This window comes from Podarcis cretensis (assembly GCF_951804945.1).
Source record: "Podarcis cretensis genome assembly, chromosome: 12".
NCBI classification, from domain to species: domain Eukaryota; kingdom Metazoa; phylum Chordata; class Lepidosauria; order Squamata; family Lacertidae; genus Podarcis; species Podarcis cretensis.
In genome coordinates this window covers 4,604,756-4,623,492 of record NC_137181.1, presented here as the reverse complement: position 1 = coordinate 4,623,492, position 18,737 = coordinate 4,604,756, and the positions used below count along the sequence as shown (strand labels likewise).

General features: G+C 48.0%; 1 protein-coding gene across 1 annotated transcript in view; it reads left to right on the top strand.

Annotated features, from left to right (window-relative positions):
• Positions 1 to 17,240, top strand: part of LOC307199212 (tumor necrosis factor receptor superfamily member 16-like) — a 54,842-nt gene extending 37,602 nt beyond the window's left edge. Inside the window, exons 4-6 of the mRNA XM_079946964.1 lie at positions 5,987 to 6,209; positions 14,499 to 14,644; positions 16,862 to 17,240. Of these exons, the coding sequence (XP_079803090.1) occupies positions 5,987 to 6,209; positions 14,499 to 14,644; positions 16,862 to 17,166 (674 nt within the window). The 3' untranslated portion in view covers positions 17,167 to 17,240. The remainder of the gene's footprint in view (positions 1 to 5,986; positions 6,210 to 14,498; positions 14,645 to 16,861) is intronic.
• The last annotated feature ends 1,497 nt before the right edge of the window (positions 17,241 to 18,737 follow it).

Genomic DNA, 18,737 nt, shown 5'->3' with positions numbered 1-18,737 from the left:
CCATTCTTCCCGGGTGGGTAGGTCTTGTGTTCATCTGCCACTCTTCTTTTGTTGGGACTTCTTGCTGTTTCCATTTTGGATAAAAGAACAACAAACAAACCTATGGTCACGTAAACGATCCTCAGTAAACACATGAGATGTAACTGGCTGTGTTCTTAGATAAATAAGGTATACTATTCATTGTATACCACAGCTACTACTATGCCATAAGATCCACTATCTTGTAATTTCACACAAGTGCTTTAACTACCGATGAAGCCCAGGACGGCGAAACAAGGCTGATATTCCAGAAATCCTTGTCTAGACTCTGTGAAAGGATTTTGTGGAACTGTAACAACTTTTCATGTGGATTGTTTGGACTTTATGAACAGACAGGTGGAATAGACACCATTACAGTGGTACCTCGGGTTAAGTACTTAATTTGTTCCGGAGGTCCGTTCTTAACCTGAAACTGTTCTTAACCTGAAGCACCACTTTAGCTAATGGGGCCTCCTGCTGCTGCTGCGCCGCCAGAGCACGATTTTTGTTCTCATCCTGAAGCAAAGTTCTTAACCTGAAGCACTATTTCTGGGTTAGCGGTGTCTGTAACCTGAAGCGTATGTAACCTGAGGTACCACTGTACACAGATGGACCTTATGCATGAACTGAGTAAAGAATGATCTGATCCACTGGGTCTTCAGCTTTGTTCATTGGTTGAACTTTATGAGTTACTTCTGTTGAAATTTACAATTTGATACTATGAATAGTATATCTTATTTATCTAAGAACACAGCCGGTTACATCTCGTGTGTTTATTGAGGATGCTTTACGTGATCGTAGTTTTGTTTGTTGCTGTTTCCATTTTGGGAACAGAAACTGGCCTTCTTGATGGCTGGAACAACTCTTGGTCTCATCCGCTCTGTCCACCAGAGCCTGTCTTCACATGCAGGCGAAGTTCCTAACTCTTTGAGGGTTCGAGACCCATCAGCCAGCATCACCTAGTTTAGCCAGCCAGTCGAAGCCATTTCCCAGGATTGTGGCCGCGTGTCGCAGCTTCTGGGAGCCACAGGTGAGAGCTGAGTGTAGGGTGGAGACCACAGGATAACAAAATGCCCCAGAAGGAGCATGATGTGTCCCCCTTCCAGACTTAAAGGTAAAGGGGCCCCTGACCATCAGGTCCAGTCGTGACCGACTCTGGGGTTGCGGCGCTCATCTCGCTTTATTGGCCGAGGCAGCCGGCGTACAGCTTCCGGGTCATGTGGCCAGCATGACTAAGCCGCTTCTGGCGAACCAGAGCAGCGCACGGAAACGCCGTTTACCTTCCCGCCAGAGTGGTATCTATTTATCTACTTGTACTTCATGCTTTCGAACTGCTAGGTTGGCAGGAGCAGGGACCGAGCAACGGGAGCTCACCCCGTCGCGGGGATTCGAACCGCGGACCTTCTGATCGGCAAGTCCTAGGCTCTGTGGTTTAACCCACAGCGCCACCCGCATCCCATCCAGACTTACTGCCCCCCTAACACCCCATGTGCTGCCTATACACTATGCATTTAAAGCACATTCCTTCCTCGGATAATCATAGCAACTGTCGTCTGCCCCTTGCTGAGCTACAATTCCCAGCGCTACGATTCCCAGGATTCTTTGGGGGCATGCATGCGCTTTAATGTACTTTAAATACATGGGATGTCTTCAGTTGCTTGTGGCAAGGGGGCATCAGAGAGGATATTATGGAATCATCAGCCCATCATTCCTACTGCACCATCAGTGTGCAACCGATGCGGGGACTGCTAGCAGCCACAGGTGAGAGCTGACTGGACATTAAGAGCATGATGTGTCCCCCACCAGAGGTACTAACTCTTCCCTAACTCCCCATACTGTGTCGTGGAGCAAATATTCAACTCTCTGACCCCCATATATTTGGCCATGTGAAAAGAGGCAGCACAGTAGAGCAGATAATCTTTTTCCTACCTAATGTTCTCAAACAAAATGTTGCTTTGAAGCTGATTTTTGTGCATGTTCGGTTGCACTATGCACTGTGACTGTTTGTGTGCCCTGATCCGCTCTGCCTCGGGCTGCAATATGTCTCAGAGCAGCGCTGGACGATGGGAGTCGGAGTCCCAACAATGTCCAGGAGGTCTCCCATCTCTGCTTTCGGAATCACAAGTTGACTCAGGAGACCAATGTAATATTTTCCCAATTAGCAAAGCCTCCGAGGTCCGCAGAGCTCGTTCTGAACGCTTCGTCATGCTTAAAGATGCAGAGGAATTTATTCTACACGCCTCCACCCCCCCTTTTCCCCCCATCTTGGGGAATATCGACCTCCTTTCATCTCCACAACTAGAGTCAGACTTTCCGCTGGAAAGTGGCAGAAAGGAATTATCAGCGAGTTTTGCACATAGTGTTCCTGTTACTTTTGAGTTGAGCCTCTTTTGCACTTCCTATGTCACGCCGAAATCAGGACCTCTTAGGATGTAACAGATTTTGGGGGACAGGAGGTGGGCAGGTGTGGGGGACCCCCTGGTCCTGAATGGGGCAACTGTGCCCCTGAAGGACCAGGTGCGCAGCCTGGGAGTCATTTTAGACTCACAGCTGTCCATGGAGGCACAGGTCAGTTCTGTGTCCAGGGCAGCTGTCTACCAGCTCCATCTGGTACGCAGGATGAGGCCCTGCCTGCCTGCACACTGTCTCACCAGAGTGGTGCATGCTCTAGTTATTTCCCGCTTGGACTACTGCAATGCGCTCTATGTGGGGCTACCTTTGAAGGTGACCCGGAAACTACAACTAATCCAGAATGCGGCAGCTGGACTGGTGACTGGGAGCGGCCGCCGAGACCACATAACACCGGTCTTGAAAGACCTACACTGGCTCCCAGTACGTTTCTGAGCACAATTCAAAATGTTGGTGTTGACCTTTAAAGCCCTCTACAGCCTCGGTCCAGTATACCTGAAGGAGCGTCTCCACCCCCATCGTTCTGCCCGGACACTGAGGTCCAGCACCAAGGGCCTTCTGGTGGTTCCCTCATTGCAAGAAGCTGAGGTTACAGGGAACCAGGCAGAGGGCCTTCTCGGTGGTGGAACCCGCCCTGTGGAACACCCTCCCACCAGATGTCAAAGAGAACAACAACTACCAGACTTTTAGAAGACATCTGAAGGCAGCCCTGTTTAGGGAAACTTTTAATGTTTAATTTTTGTTGTTGTTGTTTAGTCGTTTAGTCGTGTCCGACTCTTCGTGACCCCCTGGACCAGAGAACGCCAGGCACTCCTGTCTTCCACTGCCTCCCGCAGTTTGGTCAAACTCATGCTGGTAGCTTCGAGAACACTGTCCAACCATCTCGTCCTCTGTCATCCCCTTCTCCTTGTGCCCTCCATCTTTCCCAACATCAGGGTCTTTTCCAGGGAGTCTTCTCTTCTCATGAGGCTGCCAAAGGATTGGAGGCTCAGATTCAGGATCTGTCCTTCCAGTGAGTACTCGGGGCTGAATTCCTTCAGAATGGAGAGGTTTGATCTTCTTGGAGTCCATGGAACTGTCAAGAGTCTCCTCCAGCACCAGAATTCAAAAGCATCAATTATTCGGCGATCAGCCTTCTTTATGGTCCAGCTCTCACTTCCATACATCATACATCATGTTCCATACATCATGTTTAATAGGTTATTGTATTTTAGTGTTCTGTTGGAAGCCGCCCAGAGTGGGCCGGGTATAAATAATTTATTATTATTATTATTATTATTATTATTATTATTATTCACACCTGGAGTTCATGCTTCTCATGATGGAAAGGTGTGGCCAAACATCTGTTTTGCAAACTAAATCCCAAATTGATCTCCTGGCACTGTCAGCCAGTTCTAGCAATACTGAGCTGAACTGGACAATGGGGTCGCATTCCAGACTGTCGCTATTTGGCAGGACGCATTCAAATACATGCTGGAATTTTAGATTAGAACAATTAAAAGTGGGTTAAATCACTCTGTTGCAACAAATCCACTTTAAGGGGGGGAGGTATATATATTTCTCTTGATCCATAACTGGTAGAGAAGGTAGGAAGGAAACAGCACACACAGTATAATACCATTACAGTGGTACCTCGCAAGACGAATGCCTCGAAAGATGAAAAACTCGCAAAACGAAAGAGTTTTTCGTTTTTTGAGTTGCTTCACAAGACGGATTTCCCTATGGGCTTGCTTCGCAAGACAAAAACGTCTTGCAGGTTTGTTTCCTTTGTCTTGCGAGTTTGTTTCCTTTTTCTTAAAACCGTGCATTCACTTCGAGGAGCAACTCATAGCACGCGGTGTGGTAGCCTTTTTTGAGGTTTTTGAAGACTTTGGTGATTTTTGAAGCTTTTCCAAAGTCCGTGCTTCACAAGACGAAAAAATCGCAAGACGAAAAAACTCGCGGAACGAATTAATTTCGTCTTGCGAGTTTTTTGTCTTATGAGGCATTCGTCTTTCGAGCTACCACTGCTTTTTTCTGTGGGGTTGCAAAGGTACACATACCCCTAAACGTTTTGCGAATCTTTGTGCTTTTGTCCATTTACTGTATTTAGTTTTCCCGATTTGAACTATAATATGGTGATTTTCTTGAATCAAAATGAGAGTACCCCGAACACTCTGTGTGTGTGTGTGTGTGTGTGTGTGTGTGTGTGTTGCCCTACTTGCCATATGTCTGGCTTTTCCTGGACATTTTGCCGATTCAGCCAAAATCTGCCTGAGGTACCACTGTACAGTGCTGCCCTGCAAGACGAACGCCTCGCAAGACGGAAAACCCGCTAGACAATACACAACACACAAAAATCAACATTCGAAAACTAAAGAAAGCAACAACAAAAACAAAAAACAAATCCATATCTTACAAGTTAATATTATAAACACTAAAACCCTAAAACAACAAGAAGACGTTGACTTCCACCAATCCCACAGCACCTCCTTTATCTCTCATTGTGTTTTCCTTTTTTCTTTATCATCTCTATCCTATATAAATCCTTCTTTCATATCCTTTCACTTCACAAGGTTATTCCAGACTCAGTCAGATTTCTGCCCTCGAACCTTGACTTTTGAGGTATTCATTTAGCAACTCCCATTCTTTTTTTACTTCACTTTTTGGTTTTTGGCTCTCAGAATACTTAGAATTAGCCAAATTGACAGACATAATAAGACAAAAACCAAAAACTGAAGCACCACTTTAGCTAATGGGGCCTCCCGCTGCTGCTGCGCCGCTTCTGCACGATTTCTGTTCTCATCCTGAAGCAAAGTTCTTAACCCGAGGTAATATTTCTGGGTTAGCAGAGTCTGTAGCCTGAAGCGTATGTAACCCGAGGTACCACTGTACGGACTTTCAAAGATTGACAGACGTGTGTTCATTCATTTCAAATATACAGTGGTACCTCGCAAGACGAATGCCTCGAAAGACGAAAAACTCGCAAAACGAAAGAGTTTTTCATTTTTTGAGTTGCTTCGCAAGACGGATTTCCCTATGGGCTTGCTTCGCAAGACGGAAACGTCTTGCAAGTTTGTTTCCTTTGTCTTGCGAGTTTGTTTCCTTTTTCTTAAAACTGTGCATTCACTTTGAGGAGCAACTCATAGCACGCGGTGTGGTAGCCTTTTTTAAGGTTTTTGAAGACTTTGGTGATTTTTGAAGCTTTTCCAAAGTCCCTGCTTCGCAAGACGAAAAAATCGCAAGACGAAAAAACTCGCGGAACGAATTAATTTCGTCTTGCGAGGCACCACTGTATTAGAGAATTTACAAGTGTACGCATTGTGCTTTTTGTTGTACTAAATCATGTATATCATGCAATAAGAATTGCAGTCCTATCTAGTATACTGGTCTTTATGTTGCTTGTGTTGTTTGTTGTCCCCAAAGATTCCTGCAGACCCCCATTTTTCCAAACGCAACCTTTGTCAACATAGTTGGCGCACATGGCACCAGATTGGCAGTGTCGTCAAGCAATGTGGTTCTTCTTGATCAACCTAGCCAAGGCCTCGACACTTAATAACTTTTGCACTTATTTTTCCAGATAAAGAGCTTCAGATCCTGAAACGCAGCGGAGGCGAGGCCCGCAAGGAGTTCCCCAAAAAGACGCCGCTCCTGGATTCAGAAAGCAGCCTCGCTCCCAATGCGTCCTCTTCAGAGTTCGTGCCACCGTTGGCCGAGGACAACAGCAAGAACATCATCCCCGTCTACTGCTCCATCCTGGCGGCCGTGGTGGTGGGACTCCTTGCCTACGTGGCTTTCAAATCGTAGGTCTGGGACGCTCAGGGTGGGACGGGCGTGTATAGGGGATTTTGGCAAGCAATGTGCCTTTGCGGCTGTGCAGGCTAGTGGTTGGAGCACACTTGGAGTGCAGAGCAAGCAGGAGTGTTTGCACAGTTTATTATTATTATTATTATTATTATTATTATTTAGATTTAGGATGGGGCTTTTTGGGCACGGCAGCTCAAAGCAACTTGCAGCATTGGAAACAAAAATTATTATTATTATTATTATTATTATTAGCAACAACAACAACAGCAGGAGGACAGGAGGCGGGCGGGTGTGGAGGACTCCCTGGTCCTGAATGGGGTAACTGTGCCCCTGAAGGACCAGGGGTGCAGCCTGGGAGTCATTTTGGACTCACAGCTGTCCATGGAGGCGCAGGTCAAATCTGTGTCCAGGGCAGCTGTTTACCAGCTCCATCTGGCACGCAGGCTGAGACCCTATCTGCCTGCGGACTGTCTCACCAGAGTGGTGCATGCTCTGGTTATCTCCCGCTTGGACTACTGCAATGCACTCTACGTGGGGCTACCTTTGAAGGTGACCCGGAAACTACAACTAATCCAGAATGCGGCAGCTAGACTGGTGACTGGGGGCGGCCGCCGGGACCACATAACACCGGTCCTGAAAGATCTTCATTGGCTCCCAGTACGTTTCCAAGCACAATTCAAAGTGTTGGTGCTGACCTTTAAAGCCCTAAACGGCCTTGGTCCAGTATACCTGAAGGAGCGTCTCCACCCCCATCGTTCTGCCCGGACGCTGAGGTCCAGCGCCGAGGGCCTTCTGGCGGTTCCCTCATTGCGAGAAGCAAAGCTACAGGGAACCAGGCAGAGGGCCTTCTCGGTAGTGGCGCCAGCCCTGTGGAACGCCCTCCCACGAGATGTCAAAGCGATAAACAACTACCTGACATTCAGAAGACATCTTACGGCAGCCCTGTTCAGGGAAGTTTTTAACGTGTGATATTTTACTGTATTTTTTGTTTCCATGGAAGCCGCCCAGAGTGGCTGGGGAGGCCCAGCCAGATGGGCGGGGTATAAATAATAAATTATTATTATTATTATTATTATTATTATTATTAAGGCTCCCCTTCAGAACCAGGCACTCAACTCCCAGGCAGGCCTTGCACACAGCAAACGCGAAAACAACAGCATCAACAACAACAACAGTTTATTATTTATACCCCGCCCATCTGGCTGAGTTTCCCCAGCCACTCTGGGCACACATTAAAACCAGCATTTAAAAAAATCCTAAAATAATAATACTACTAATAATATTTTATTTATATCCCGCCCTCCCCAGCTGAAGCAGGGCTCAGAGCGGCTAACCACAGTAAAAATAACACAGCTTACATAGAATCACCATCAATTAATTGAAATTCATTCTAAAATCAATTCATTCTAAAATCAATTCATCCATTTATATATTTTAAAGCTATGTTAAAACATCGCGCCCACGCAAAAAAGGCCATTGGTTAAAAGCCGAAAGGCCTGACCAGTTGGTAGAGCATGAGATTCTTAGTCTCTGGGTTGTGGGTTCGAGTGCTGCATTGGGCGAAAGATTCCTTCAGTGCAAGGGGATTGGACTAGATGATCATCCTGGTCCCTTCCAACTTTATGATTCTGTGACAATTAAAAACAAACGATTTGCCTAATCATCTTTTAAAGCCATCGAAGTTGGTGCCTCACCACTGTTTCCTGTGGGAGGTAGTTCCGCAGATTAACTGTGTCAAGAAGGACTTCCTTTCCTCTCTCCCGAATCCTCCATCTTCCTTGGACGTCCACCAGTTCTAGCGCTATGAGAGAGGGAGAAAAACTGTTCTCTGGATCAGATCGGCTATCGGAAAGTACCACTTAGGCTGAGCCAGACCAGTTCCTTCCAGTAACGCCAACACGGACTGGCAGCATCTCTGCAGGGTTTCAGGAAAAGGACGTTCCCGGCCCTACCATCGGGGGATGAGCCAAGGACCTTCTGCCTGCAAATACCTGAACAACTGGAAGAAGAGAAAAGAAGCTGGTTTTCTCCTGCTCTTAATAATAATATATAAATGGTAAATGGACCCCTGACCATTAGGTCCAGTCACAAACGACTCTGAGGTTGTGGCGCTCATCTCACTTTACTGGCCGATGGAGCCGGCGTACAGCTTCCGGGTCATGTGGCCAGCAGGACTAAGCAGCTTCTGGCAAACCAGAGCAGCGCACGAAAATGCCATTTACCTTCCCGCCGGAGCGGTACTGTCAGGGAACTGACATCGGAGCCAGAAGTGGAGGCAGGGCTCCCAAGCGATGCCGGAGAAGGGCCAAGCAGGGAGAGAGGGAACTCATCGGCTGGGGAAGGAAATCAGCGTAACACCAGGGATAAAGGGGGGCGGTTGGGGGAATCGGAGAGGGGTCTCCAGGACTCTTCAGGGAGAGCACAGGTCCTCCTCTGCCCACACCCACCCTGCGCAGAAGACTTCCGCGCAGGGAAAGTAGGCGTAGACTTGGCGTCAAAGAGCTTCTGTGCTGGAAGAAGTTTAAGAAACGCCCACTGACGGATTCTGCCAGCGACTGAACAGCCACGGAGTGAAGGGGCTGTCAGCCAAGACAGGTTTAACCAGGCAACCTAGCCAGTAGTGGCGGTAACTTACACACGAGCAACCCCCTTAGAACCATTACAGATACCTATTTATCTACTTGCACTTTTACGTGCTTTCAAACTGCTAGGTGGGCAGGAGCAGGGACTGAGCAACGGGAGCTCACCCCGTCGCGGGGATTCGAACTGCCAACCTTCTGATCGGTAAGCCCTAGGCTCAGTGGTTTAACCCACATCACCACCCGCATCCCTTAATAATAATAATAATAATAATAATTTTTATTTATACCCCGCCCTCCCCGGCCGGGCTCAGTGCATCTAACACCAATAAAATAAAATCACAGTAAAAACATAATAGGGGAGAAAGAGAGGGAGAAAAACCCCCAATTTAAAATACAATTTAAAAAGCAGCCTCATTTTAAAATAGCTGATAAATAAAGACCATAAGGGGAGGGAAACATAAGGGTCAGACTGAGTCCAAACCAAAGGCCAGGCGGAACAGCTCTGTCTTGCAGGCCCTGCAGAAAGATGTCAAGTCCCGCAGGGCCCTGGTCTCTTGCGACAGAGCGTTCTACCAAGTCGGGGCCAGTACTGAAAAGGCCCTGGCCCTAGTTGAGACCAATCTAACCACCTTGAGGCTCGGGACCACCAAAGTGTTGTTAGGGGAGGGCAGGACTCGAACCCGTGGCTTCAAGTTACAAGGAAAGAGATTCCGACTCAACATCAGGAATAACCTTCTGACAGGGAGAGCTGTTTAGCAGTGGAACGGTCTCCCTTGGGTGGTGATGGACTCTCCTTCCTTGGAGGTTTTTAAGCACAGGTTTGATGGCCAACTGTTGTGGATGCTTTAGCTAAGATTCCTGCATTGCGGGGGTCAGACTAGATGACCCCTGGGGTTCCCTTCCAACTATACGATTCCAGTATTCTACCCAGTAAGATCTGGCCCCAATAAGCCCCAGATGATGATGATGATGATGATGATGATAATAATAATAATAATATCATAATATATTATTATACTGGCCTCAGTCCAGTATACCTGAAGGAGCTTTTCCACCTCCATCGTTCTGCCTGGACACTGAGGTCCAGCTCTGAGGGCCTTCTGGCGGCTCCCTCCCTGCGAGAAGTGAGGTTACAGGGAACCAGGCAGAGGGCCTTCTTGGTGGTGGCACCTGCCCTGTGGAACGTCCTCCCACCAGATGTCAAAGAGAAAAACAACTACCAGACTTTTAGAAGACATCTGAAGGCAGCCCTGTTTAGGGAAGCTTTCAATGTTTAATATGTTATTGTATTTTAGTGTTCTGTTGGAAGCCGCCCAGAGTGGCTGGGGAAACCCAGCCAGATGTTGTTGTTGTTTAGTTGTTTACTCGTGTCTGACTCTTTGTGACCCCCTGGACCAGAGCACGCCATCTGGCTGGGCTTCCCCAGCCACTCTGGGCGGCTTCCAACAAAATACAGTAATGGATCAAACATTAAAAGCTTCCCTAAACATTTCTCCCATTTTCAGCTTTGTGCAGGTGCTCTGTTGTGTCCTGGCCACAATAGGGTTGCAAAAAGACACACACAAACACACACACACACACACACACACACACACACACACACACCAACAGGAGCTGCGGCATTATCCGAAAATGTGGGGAAAGGCTGTCCTCCCTGCTGGGCCCGGGTCTCGCCGCTGGGGCCTGTCTCCTGAATAGGATTAAGCTCGGCGCTGGGATGCTCAGGTCCAGATTAGGCCAGTCTCTTTTCTCGCCAGCCGGGGAGGCTGAGATTAATGGGGTTTGGCTGAAAAGAAGCCCAACCGCTTGCTGTTCTATTGGGAACCGGCAAAACTCCTCCTTTGTGCCGGCTTTTGGGGCGGATTTATTTCCCTCCGAGCCGCCTCACCCCCTCGCGGGGCTCCCGCTCTTTATACATTCCTCTCACACCGACGGACCCCCGAGCCCAGGCCCCTCCTGCTGCTGGGGGCTCTATAGATTTGGTTGCGGCCGACGGCCTCACAACTGCTCTTCCCTGGCTCCCCAAATCCGCCTCCCACTTCTGATTTTCCCTCGTAAATTTAGTGCGAGGCGAAGCCGTCGGCCCCCCTCTCTTTGGGGAGGAGAGGAGCCAATCTTTTCCCACGCAGCGGTCAGTTTCCGAGCCGTTTCCTCCGGCCCTCTCTGCACCCCGCTTCCTGGCATTGCCCTGTTGGACCCCCCCCCCAAAAAAGCACACACACACAATATTGCTGTGCAAATGTTTGCAGTTTTGCAGCAATGTCCGCCAGCTCTCCACATGGCAGGGGGTTCCTCTTGCAAATTTGCTCGGTGGTCTGTTATCAGTTTAAAAAATCTGGGGTGCCTTTGGGACACTGCGTGTCCCAAGTTCTGGTCGCCTCGTCTCAAAGCGGAGTTGGAAGAAGTTGGGAGAAGATGAAGGGGATGGATTGAATCCTGCTGCAAGGAAAAGGACCGCAGAGAAAAGGGAAGGAAGGGGAGAGGCGTGAGATTATGCGTGGCCTGGCGATAGGTGATAAGAGAAAAGCTTTCTTATGGCAGTAGAACTCGTGGGACGAAGCTGAACGTTGGAAGGTTTAGGGCAGAGAAAAGAAAACCCTTCGTCACGCAGCGCAGTTAGCCTGTGGAACTCCCTGCCACAGGCCACCAACCTATCTGACTTTAAAAGAGGATTGGACAAATTGATGGAGGGCTATCGATGGCTAAGCTCAGCCTCCGCAGTCAGAAGCATGATCGGAAACCACAGAAGGAGAGAGGGCTCTTACGCTCGAATCCTGCCCCATTCTTTTGGGACTAGTCTAGAAAAGAATTTTTTAAAAGCTTCCGTTCCGTTCTTCCAAGATTATGTTCTCCATTCCTCCCTGCTCACCCCCCCCCCCATTTTAAGTAAGATTCCCAAAAGTATTACAGTGGTAACTCAGGTTACATACGCTTTAGGTTACAGACTCCGCTAACCCAGAAATAGTGCTTCAGGTTAAGAACTTTGCTTCAGGATGAGAACAGAAATCGTGCTCCGGCGGTGGCAGGAGGCCCCATTAGCTAAAGTGGTGCTTCAGGTTAAGAACCGTTTCAGGTTAAGAACGGACCTCCAGAACAAATTAAGTACTTTACCCGAGGTACCACTGTACAGAGATGCCAGGAAAGAACAAAGAGGAAGAAACAAAGGATTAAATGAAAAAGTAAAACTGAGAGCAAGAACATGAATGTTCCCCAACCTTAGTGGGCTTCCCTCCTCTATCTATGTCTATGTCTATGTCTACGTCTATGTCTATATGTGTGTGGAGAGAGAGAGAGTTTGCTTTTTAATTAAATCCATACAGAGTAGCACCATGCAGGCAAGTGATCAGATGTTGTTGTTGTTTAGTTGTGTCCGACTCTTTGTGACCCCCTGGACCAGAGCATGTCAGGCACTCCTGTCTTCCACTGCCTCCCGCAGTTTGGTCAGACTCATGCTGGTAGCTTCGAGAACACTGTCCAACCATCTCGTCCTCTGTCGTCCCCTTCTCCTTGTGCCCTCCATCTTTCCCAACATCAGGGTCTTTTCCAGGGAGTCTTCTCTTCTCATGAGGTGGCCAAAGTATTGGAGCCTCAGCTTCAGGATCTGTCCTTCCAGTGAGCACTCAGGGCTGATTTCCTTCAGAATGGAGAGGTTTGATCTTCTTGCAGTCCATGGGACTCTCAAGAGTCTCCTCCAGCACCAGAATCCAAAAGCATCCATTCTTCGGCGATCAGCCTTCTTGATGGTCCAGCTCTCACTTCCATACATCACTACAGTGGTACCTCAGGTTAAGTACTTAATTCGTTCTGGAGGTCTGTTCTTAACCTGAAACTGTTCTTAACCTGAAGCACCACTTTAGCTACTGGGGCATCCTGCTGCTGCCGCGCCGCCGGAGCACAATTTCTGTTCTTATCCTGAAGCAAAGTTCTTAAGCTGAGGTACTATTTCTGGGTTAGCGTAGTCTGTAACCTGAAGCGTATGTAACCCGAGGTACCGCTGTACTGGGAAAAGGCTTCCCTAACCCAGATTCTGGCATTGAGAGAATAACGCAAGGGGTTCTTATCGCAGATGACTATTTGTATAGAAGGTGGGGATTGCCAAAGAAGAAGAAGAAGACAAGAACAGAGGATGGTCTAAACTGGCGGGGTGGGGGCTACAAGCTCATCTGCCAGCGGAGCCGGTGTCAGTGGCTGGGAAGGGGGTCACGAGAAGCCCTTGCTCTCCTCTCCACAGGCCCTCCAAGTCTGGGATAATAAGCCTGCATCAATTCTCTCCCCTGCTGGCATCTGAAGACAGATGGCCCAGAAAATGCTAGCGGAAAGAGAAGGGGCTGCCAGGAGGAGTGGCAGAGTGGGAAACAACTGGCTCAGGAAGGAGGAAAAGGGGATGGGGGAAGTGGCAGGAAAGGAGGAAAGAGGGAGAGAAACCGGCTGGTGGGTGTGCAGAAGGATGGAAAGGGAGATAAAGGGGAAGTTCAGCTCAAGGTACCGCTCTATAAGACGCACCAGACCACAAGACGCACCTAGTTTTTGGAGTAGGAAAACAAGAAAAAAATATTCTGAATCTCAGAAGCCAGAACAGCAAGAGGGATCGCTGTGCAGTGAAAGCAGCAATCCCTCTTGCTGCTCTGGCTTCTGGGATAGCTGCGCAGCCTGCATTCTCTCCATAAGACGCACACACATTTCCCCTAACTTTTTAGGAGGGGAAAAGTGAGTCTTATAGAGCAAAAAATACGGTAATTTGGGGCGCAGTTGCAACGATTCATAGAAGGCAGGGAGTGTCCTCTATGTTAATTTCTATGCACATAATAAGGGGATTCTTGCCCCCCCCCCCCAAATAAGACTTGTGAGGTTTAATAAGTTGACTCTTTATATTTGGGCAACTTTTCTGCTGTACTTCATTGGAAGGAGAAAAACAATCATTTCCTCAATAACAATTTATTTAACTAAAACAATAACAATATAGCATATGTATCCATGTTTGTTAACTGATGTGGTTAAACCGTTTTTTTAAATACAACAGGCTGAGTTTTATCACACATGAAATCCTCATTTCCTGATGAATAGCCTTTGGACTAGAATGTAACTTAAATAGAAAACTATCTTTAGAAAGATTTTTCCTCCAAAAGCATTTGATTTTAAAAATCCGATTGAAAGAAAATAAAACCAATCAATCAATCTTATTTATTTATTTATTTATTTATAAAACCATTGATATTTTTTTAAAAAACATTTTTATTAGTTTTTTTAACATATTAATTCCAACATTCATATAGAATAATTTCTCATCTTATACAATATTTTTGGACTTCCGTCAACACCTCTGACGATTTTCCGTTCTTTACCACTTCTTGTGCATTTCTTAATTGCATATTACCTTTCGTTATCCTTAACCAATCATTCTCCTCCTTATCTTTTTTGCAATACACCTCTTGCAAACCTAACGAGCATCATTTGTTCGTCACAATTGCTTTTCAAATAGTTCGTAAATTTACTCCGGCCTTTATTTTTATTCACGCAAGTCAGATTCTCCCCCACTGAGCCACAGTGCTTTCCTGGTTGGGGTCTTCAGGGCAAGGCAGAAGCGATTGGTAGCATTCATGGAGGGAACGGGTTTGGGGGGAAATCTGGGGTTCACCTCTTCCTGCTCTGCGCCCCTCGCTGACGTCCATGTGTCCCCCTCCATCCTTTTTGGCACGATTGCAGCTGGACCACATGCAAGCAGAAGAAGCAGCTGGCAAAGGCCCGGGCAGGCGAACTGGTGACGTCCCCGGAGGGCGAGAAACTTCACAGCGACAGCGGGGTCTTCCTCGACACCCACAGCCTGCAGGATCAGCACCTTCCTAAGAAGGGTAACAATAATAATAATAATAATTTATTATTTGTACCCCGCCCATCTGGCTGGGTTTCCCCAGCCACTCTGGGCGGCTTCCACCAGGACAAAAAATACACTAAGATGTCACACATTAAAAACTTCACTGAACAGGGCTGCCTTAAGATGTCATCTGAATGTCAGGTAGTTGTTTATCTCTTTGACATCTGATGGGAGGGCATTCCACAGGGCAGGTGCCACTACCGAGAAGGCCCTCTGCCTGGTTCCCTGTAGCTTTGCTTCTCACAGGGAGGGAACCGCCATAAGGCCCTCAGAGCTGGACCTCAGTGTCCGGGCAGAACGATGGGGGTGGAGACGCTCCTTCAGGTATACTGGGCCGAGGCCATTTAGGGCTTTCAAGGTCAGCACCAACATTTTTAATTGTGCTCAGAAACGTACTGGGAGCCAATATAGGTCTTTCAGGACTGGTGTTATGTGGTCTTGGCGGCCGCTCCCAGTCACCAGTCTAGCTGCCGCATTCTGGATTAGTTGTAGTTTCTGGGTCACCTTCAAAGGTAGCCCCACATAGAGCGCATGGCAGTAGTCCAAGCGGGAGATAACCAGAGCTTGCACCACTCTGATAAGGCAAGGCTTGTGCCCCCAGGGTTTTCCCAAGCACAAACGGGGCAGCGTGATTCGTGGCTGGCACACCCTGGCCCAAACTGGTGCAGGCAGTGGCGTAGCGAAGAGGTGGTACCCGGTGCAGAATTTTTACACACCCTACACATACATTGATGGCTTGGGGTAGGCTTCAGAGTCATGAGCGGTGCGCTGAACGTCACCCCCCCCCCAGGCCAGTGCCGGATTTACGTTGAAGCTAAACAAGCTGTAGCTTAGGGCCCCACTCTCTTGGGGGGCCCCCAAAAAAAATTAAAGGAGAAAAAACTGGATGTACGTTTCCAAAATACAGTGGTGCCTCGCAAGACGAAAAGAATCCGTTCCGCGAGTCTCTTCGTCTAGCGGTTTTTTCGTCTTGCGAAGCAAGCCCATTGACGACTTTGCGGATTAGTGCTATTAGCATTTTAGCAGCTTTTAGTGGCTTAGCGGCTTAGAAAAAGGGGGGGAAAGGGGGAAAAAAACCGCAGGAACTCGCAAGACATTTTCGTCTTGCGAAGCAAGCCCATAGGAAATTCGTTTTGCGAAGCACCTCCAAAACGGAAAACTCTTTCGTCTAGCGAGTTTTCCATCTTGCGAGGCATTCGTCTTGCGGGGCACCACTGTATAAGATGAAAAACAAAATAAAACCTACATACAAAATGAACCTCTTTATACAGCAGCATTTGTCATCAAAGAGATGCACAGCTTAGCTGAGACTGGTTGTTTTTAGATTAATTTTTTTTCATTTTTTTTTGTTTTGTTTTAATGTTTGAATTACAAGTCACTTTGAATTTGCATCTTGTTTGTTTTTTTAAAGACACAAATAAGTCCAATAGGTTTTGTTTCTTTCATGAAATTTTTATACTTCTTGATTGTAACAGACCTCGGAATGAAACAATATTTTTTTGGGGGGTGAAAACAGTTAAAAGCGGCTATTTAAAGCATTCAAAACATAAAATCAGCAAGAAACCGAAAGCGGATAAAAATGCAAATCAGCGTTTCTGAGCACCTGAGTTGGCTTGCTTAAATAAACATGTTTTTAAAGATAAAGGTAAAGGGACCCCTGACCATTAGGTCCAGTCGTGACCGACTCTGGGGTTGCGGCGCTCATCTCGCTTTATTGGCCGAGGGAGCCGGCGTACAGCTTCCAGGTCATGGGGCCAGCATGACTAAGCCGCTTCTGGCAAACCAGAGTAGTGCACGGAAACGCCGTTTACCTTCCCACCAGACTGGTACCTATTTATCTACTTGCACTTTGACGTGCTTTCGAACTGCCAGGATGGCAGGAGCAGGGACTGAGCAGCGGGAGCTCACCCCGTTGCGGGGATTCGAACCGCCGACCTTCTGACCGGCAAGTTCTAGGCTCTGTGGTTTAACCCACAGCGCCACCCGCGTCCCAACATGTTTTTAGCAGGTGCCAAAAAGGGTACAGTGAATGTCAATAGGCAGGGAGTTTCAAGGTTTAGTTGCTGCCACAATCTTGGAACAGGTATTACGTGGCACCTGCAATGGTGCCCATTCCGCAGATCAAAGCGGGCAAGGGGGCGTATATTCGTGATATCCTCTCTGACCTTCCCCTCTCTTTCTCCACTCAAAACAGGGCACAGGATTGAACCCCGCCTGTACACGAACCTGCCGCCCCACAAGCAGGAAGAGGTGGAGCAGCTGCTGGAAGCCCCCGCCCACGGCAAAGACTGGCGCTGCCTGGCCAACTACCTGGGCTACGAGGAAGAGACCATTGATGCCTTCGGCCGGGGGGAGGCCCCCGCCCACACCCTGCTCTCCGATTGGTCGGCCAAGGAAGGGGCCACGCTGGAGTCCCTCTGCACGGCCCTGGCGGCCATCGAGAGGGTGGACATGGCAGAGAACTTGAGCGCCCCCGCCGAGGTCAGCTCCGTGGTGTGATGGGGGAACGGACCTGCTGGCCCGGCAGGTGGACTGACTTAGGGTTATGTTTGTGGGTTTGGGTTTTTACTAAATTGGGGGGTGGGGTGGGAGGGGACGGGAAGAAGAAGGGGCAAGTCAGGGATCGGGACGTTGGTTTTACTGTAAAGGGATTTCTTTAAACACATGGGAACTTGAGCAAACGGCAGTGGACATCATTGCGGCGCATGAACACCAATGGATAATGATAATACTTTTACGATTGGTACCCCACACGTCTGACTGGGTTGTCCCAGATGACCTGCAGATACAAGGAAGAGGGGAAATGGCTTTGTGCTTCCTTGTTTGGGGTCCTCCAGGGTCTACACTGTGTTTTTGTGCTGGGGGAGAAGCAAGCATGTGTGGTTTTCCCTTTCAGCAAAAGATTGGACTCAAAGGGGTTTTCGTACTCTCTGCACCTGCTACGTATTTCTATTTCAGGTGAGCTGGACCCCATTTCCGTACATCTTGCAGGTGTTGCGTTTTCACAGTGCAGGGACGGTCCTCAGAAATCGTGTCCTTTTAAAAATAATAATAACAACCCCCAAACTTTTACTATTTCGGTTGTTTTGGTTTACTGTGTTGAATAATAAACAATGAAATGTTTTAAATCGTGATGGATGTGGAAGAGTTCCGGGAGGAGATGGTCTGGAGGATGGCAGTCTCACCGTACCCACTCTTTTTTATGCTTTTTATTAAGTTTTCATTTCAAATACACCACCAACACCAAAATACACAAATATTTCAAATCTTTTTACATCTGGCTTACTTTACTCGCCGCAGAGCAGTTGACTTCCCTCCTTCCCTTCCGCAGGTTTTCTTATTCCAATCCCTAATCCACAGTTCCTTAATAATAACTAAAGCATGTGTCAGAGCTTCCCTGTCCTCTCTTCCCTGTGCCTCTGCTCCTGAGCCCCTGACAGCATGACATAAGATTTATTTCAGTCCTGCTAACGTCTTAAAATGACGCAGGTGGCGCTGTGGGTTAAAGCCTCAGCGCCTAGGACTTGCCGATCGAAAGGTCGGCGGTTCGAATCCCTGCGGCGGGGTGCGCTCCCGCTGCTCGGTCCCAGCGCCTGCCAACCTAGCAGTTCGAAAGCACCTCCGGGTGCAAGTAGATAAATAGGGACCGCTTACTAGCGGGAAGGTAAACGGCGTTTCCGTGTGCGGCTCTGGCTCGCCAGAGCAGCGATGTCACGCTGGCCACGTGACCCGGAAGTGTCTCCGGACAGCGCTGGCCCCTGGCCTCTTAAGTGAGATGGGCGCACAACCCCAGAGTCTGTCAAGACTGGCCCGTACGGGCAGGGGTACCTTTACCTTTACCTTTAACGTCTTAAAATTTCTACAGTTCTCACTTATATAGAACATAAATTTACTCCATTCTTTTTGGTACTTCGTTTCCTCCTGACTACGAATCAGTGGGTCAGTTTTGCTAATTCCGTGTACTCGACCAACTTTGTCTGCCACTCCTTCACAGTTGGTAATTCCTGTGTTTTCCATTTTGGGGCTATCAAAACTATGGCAGCTGTCGTAGCATACATATATAATCTTTT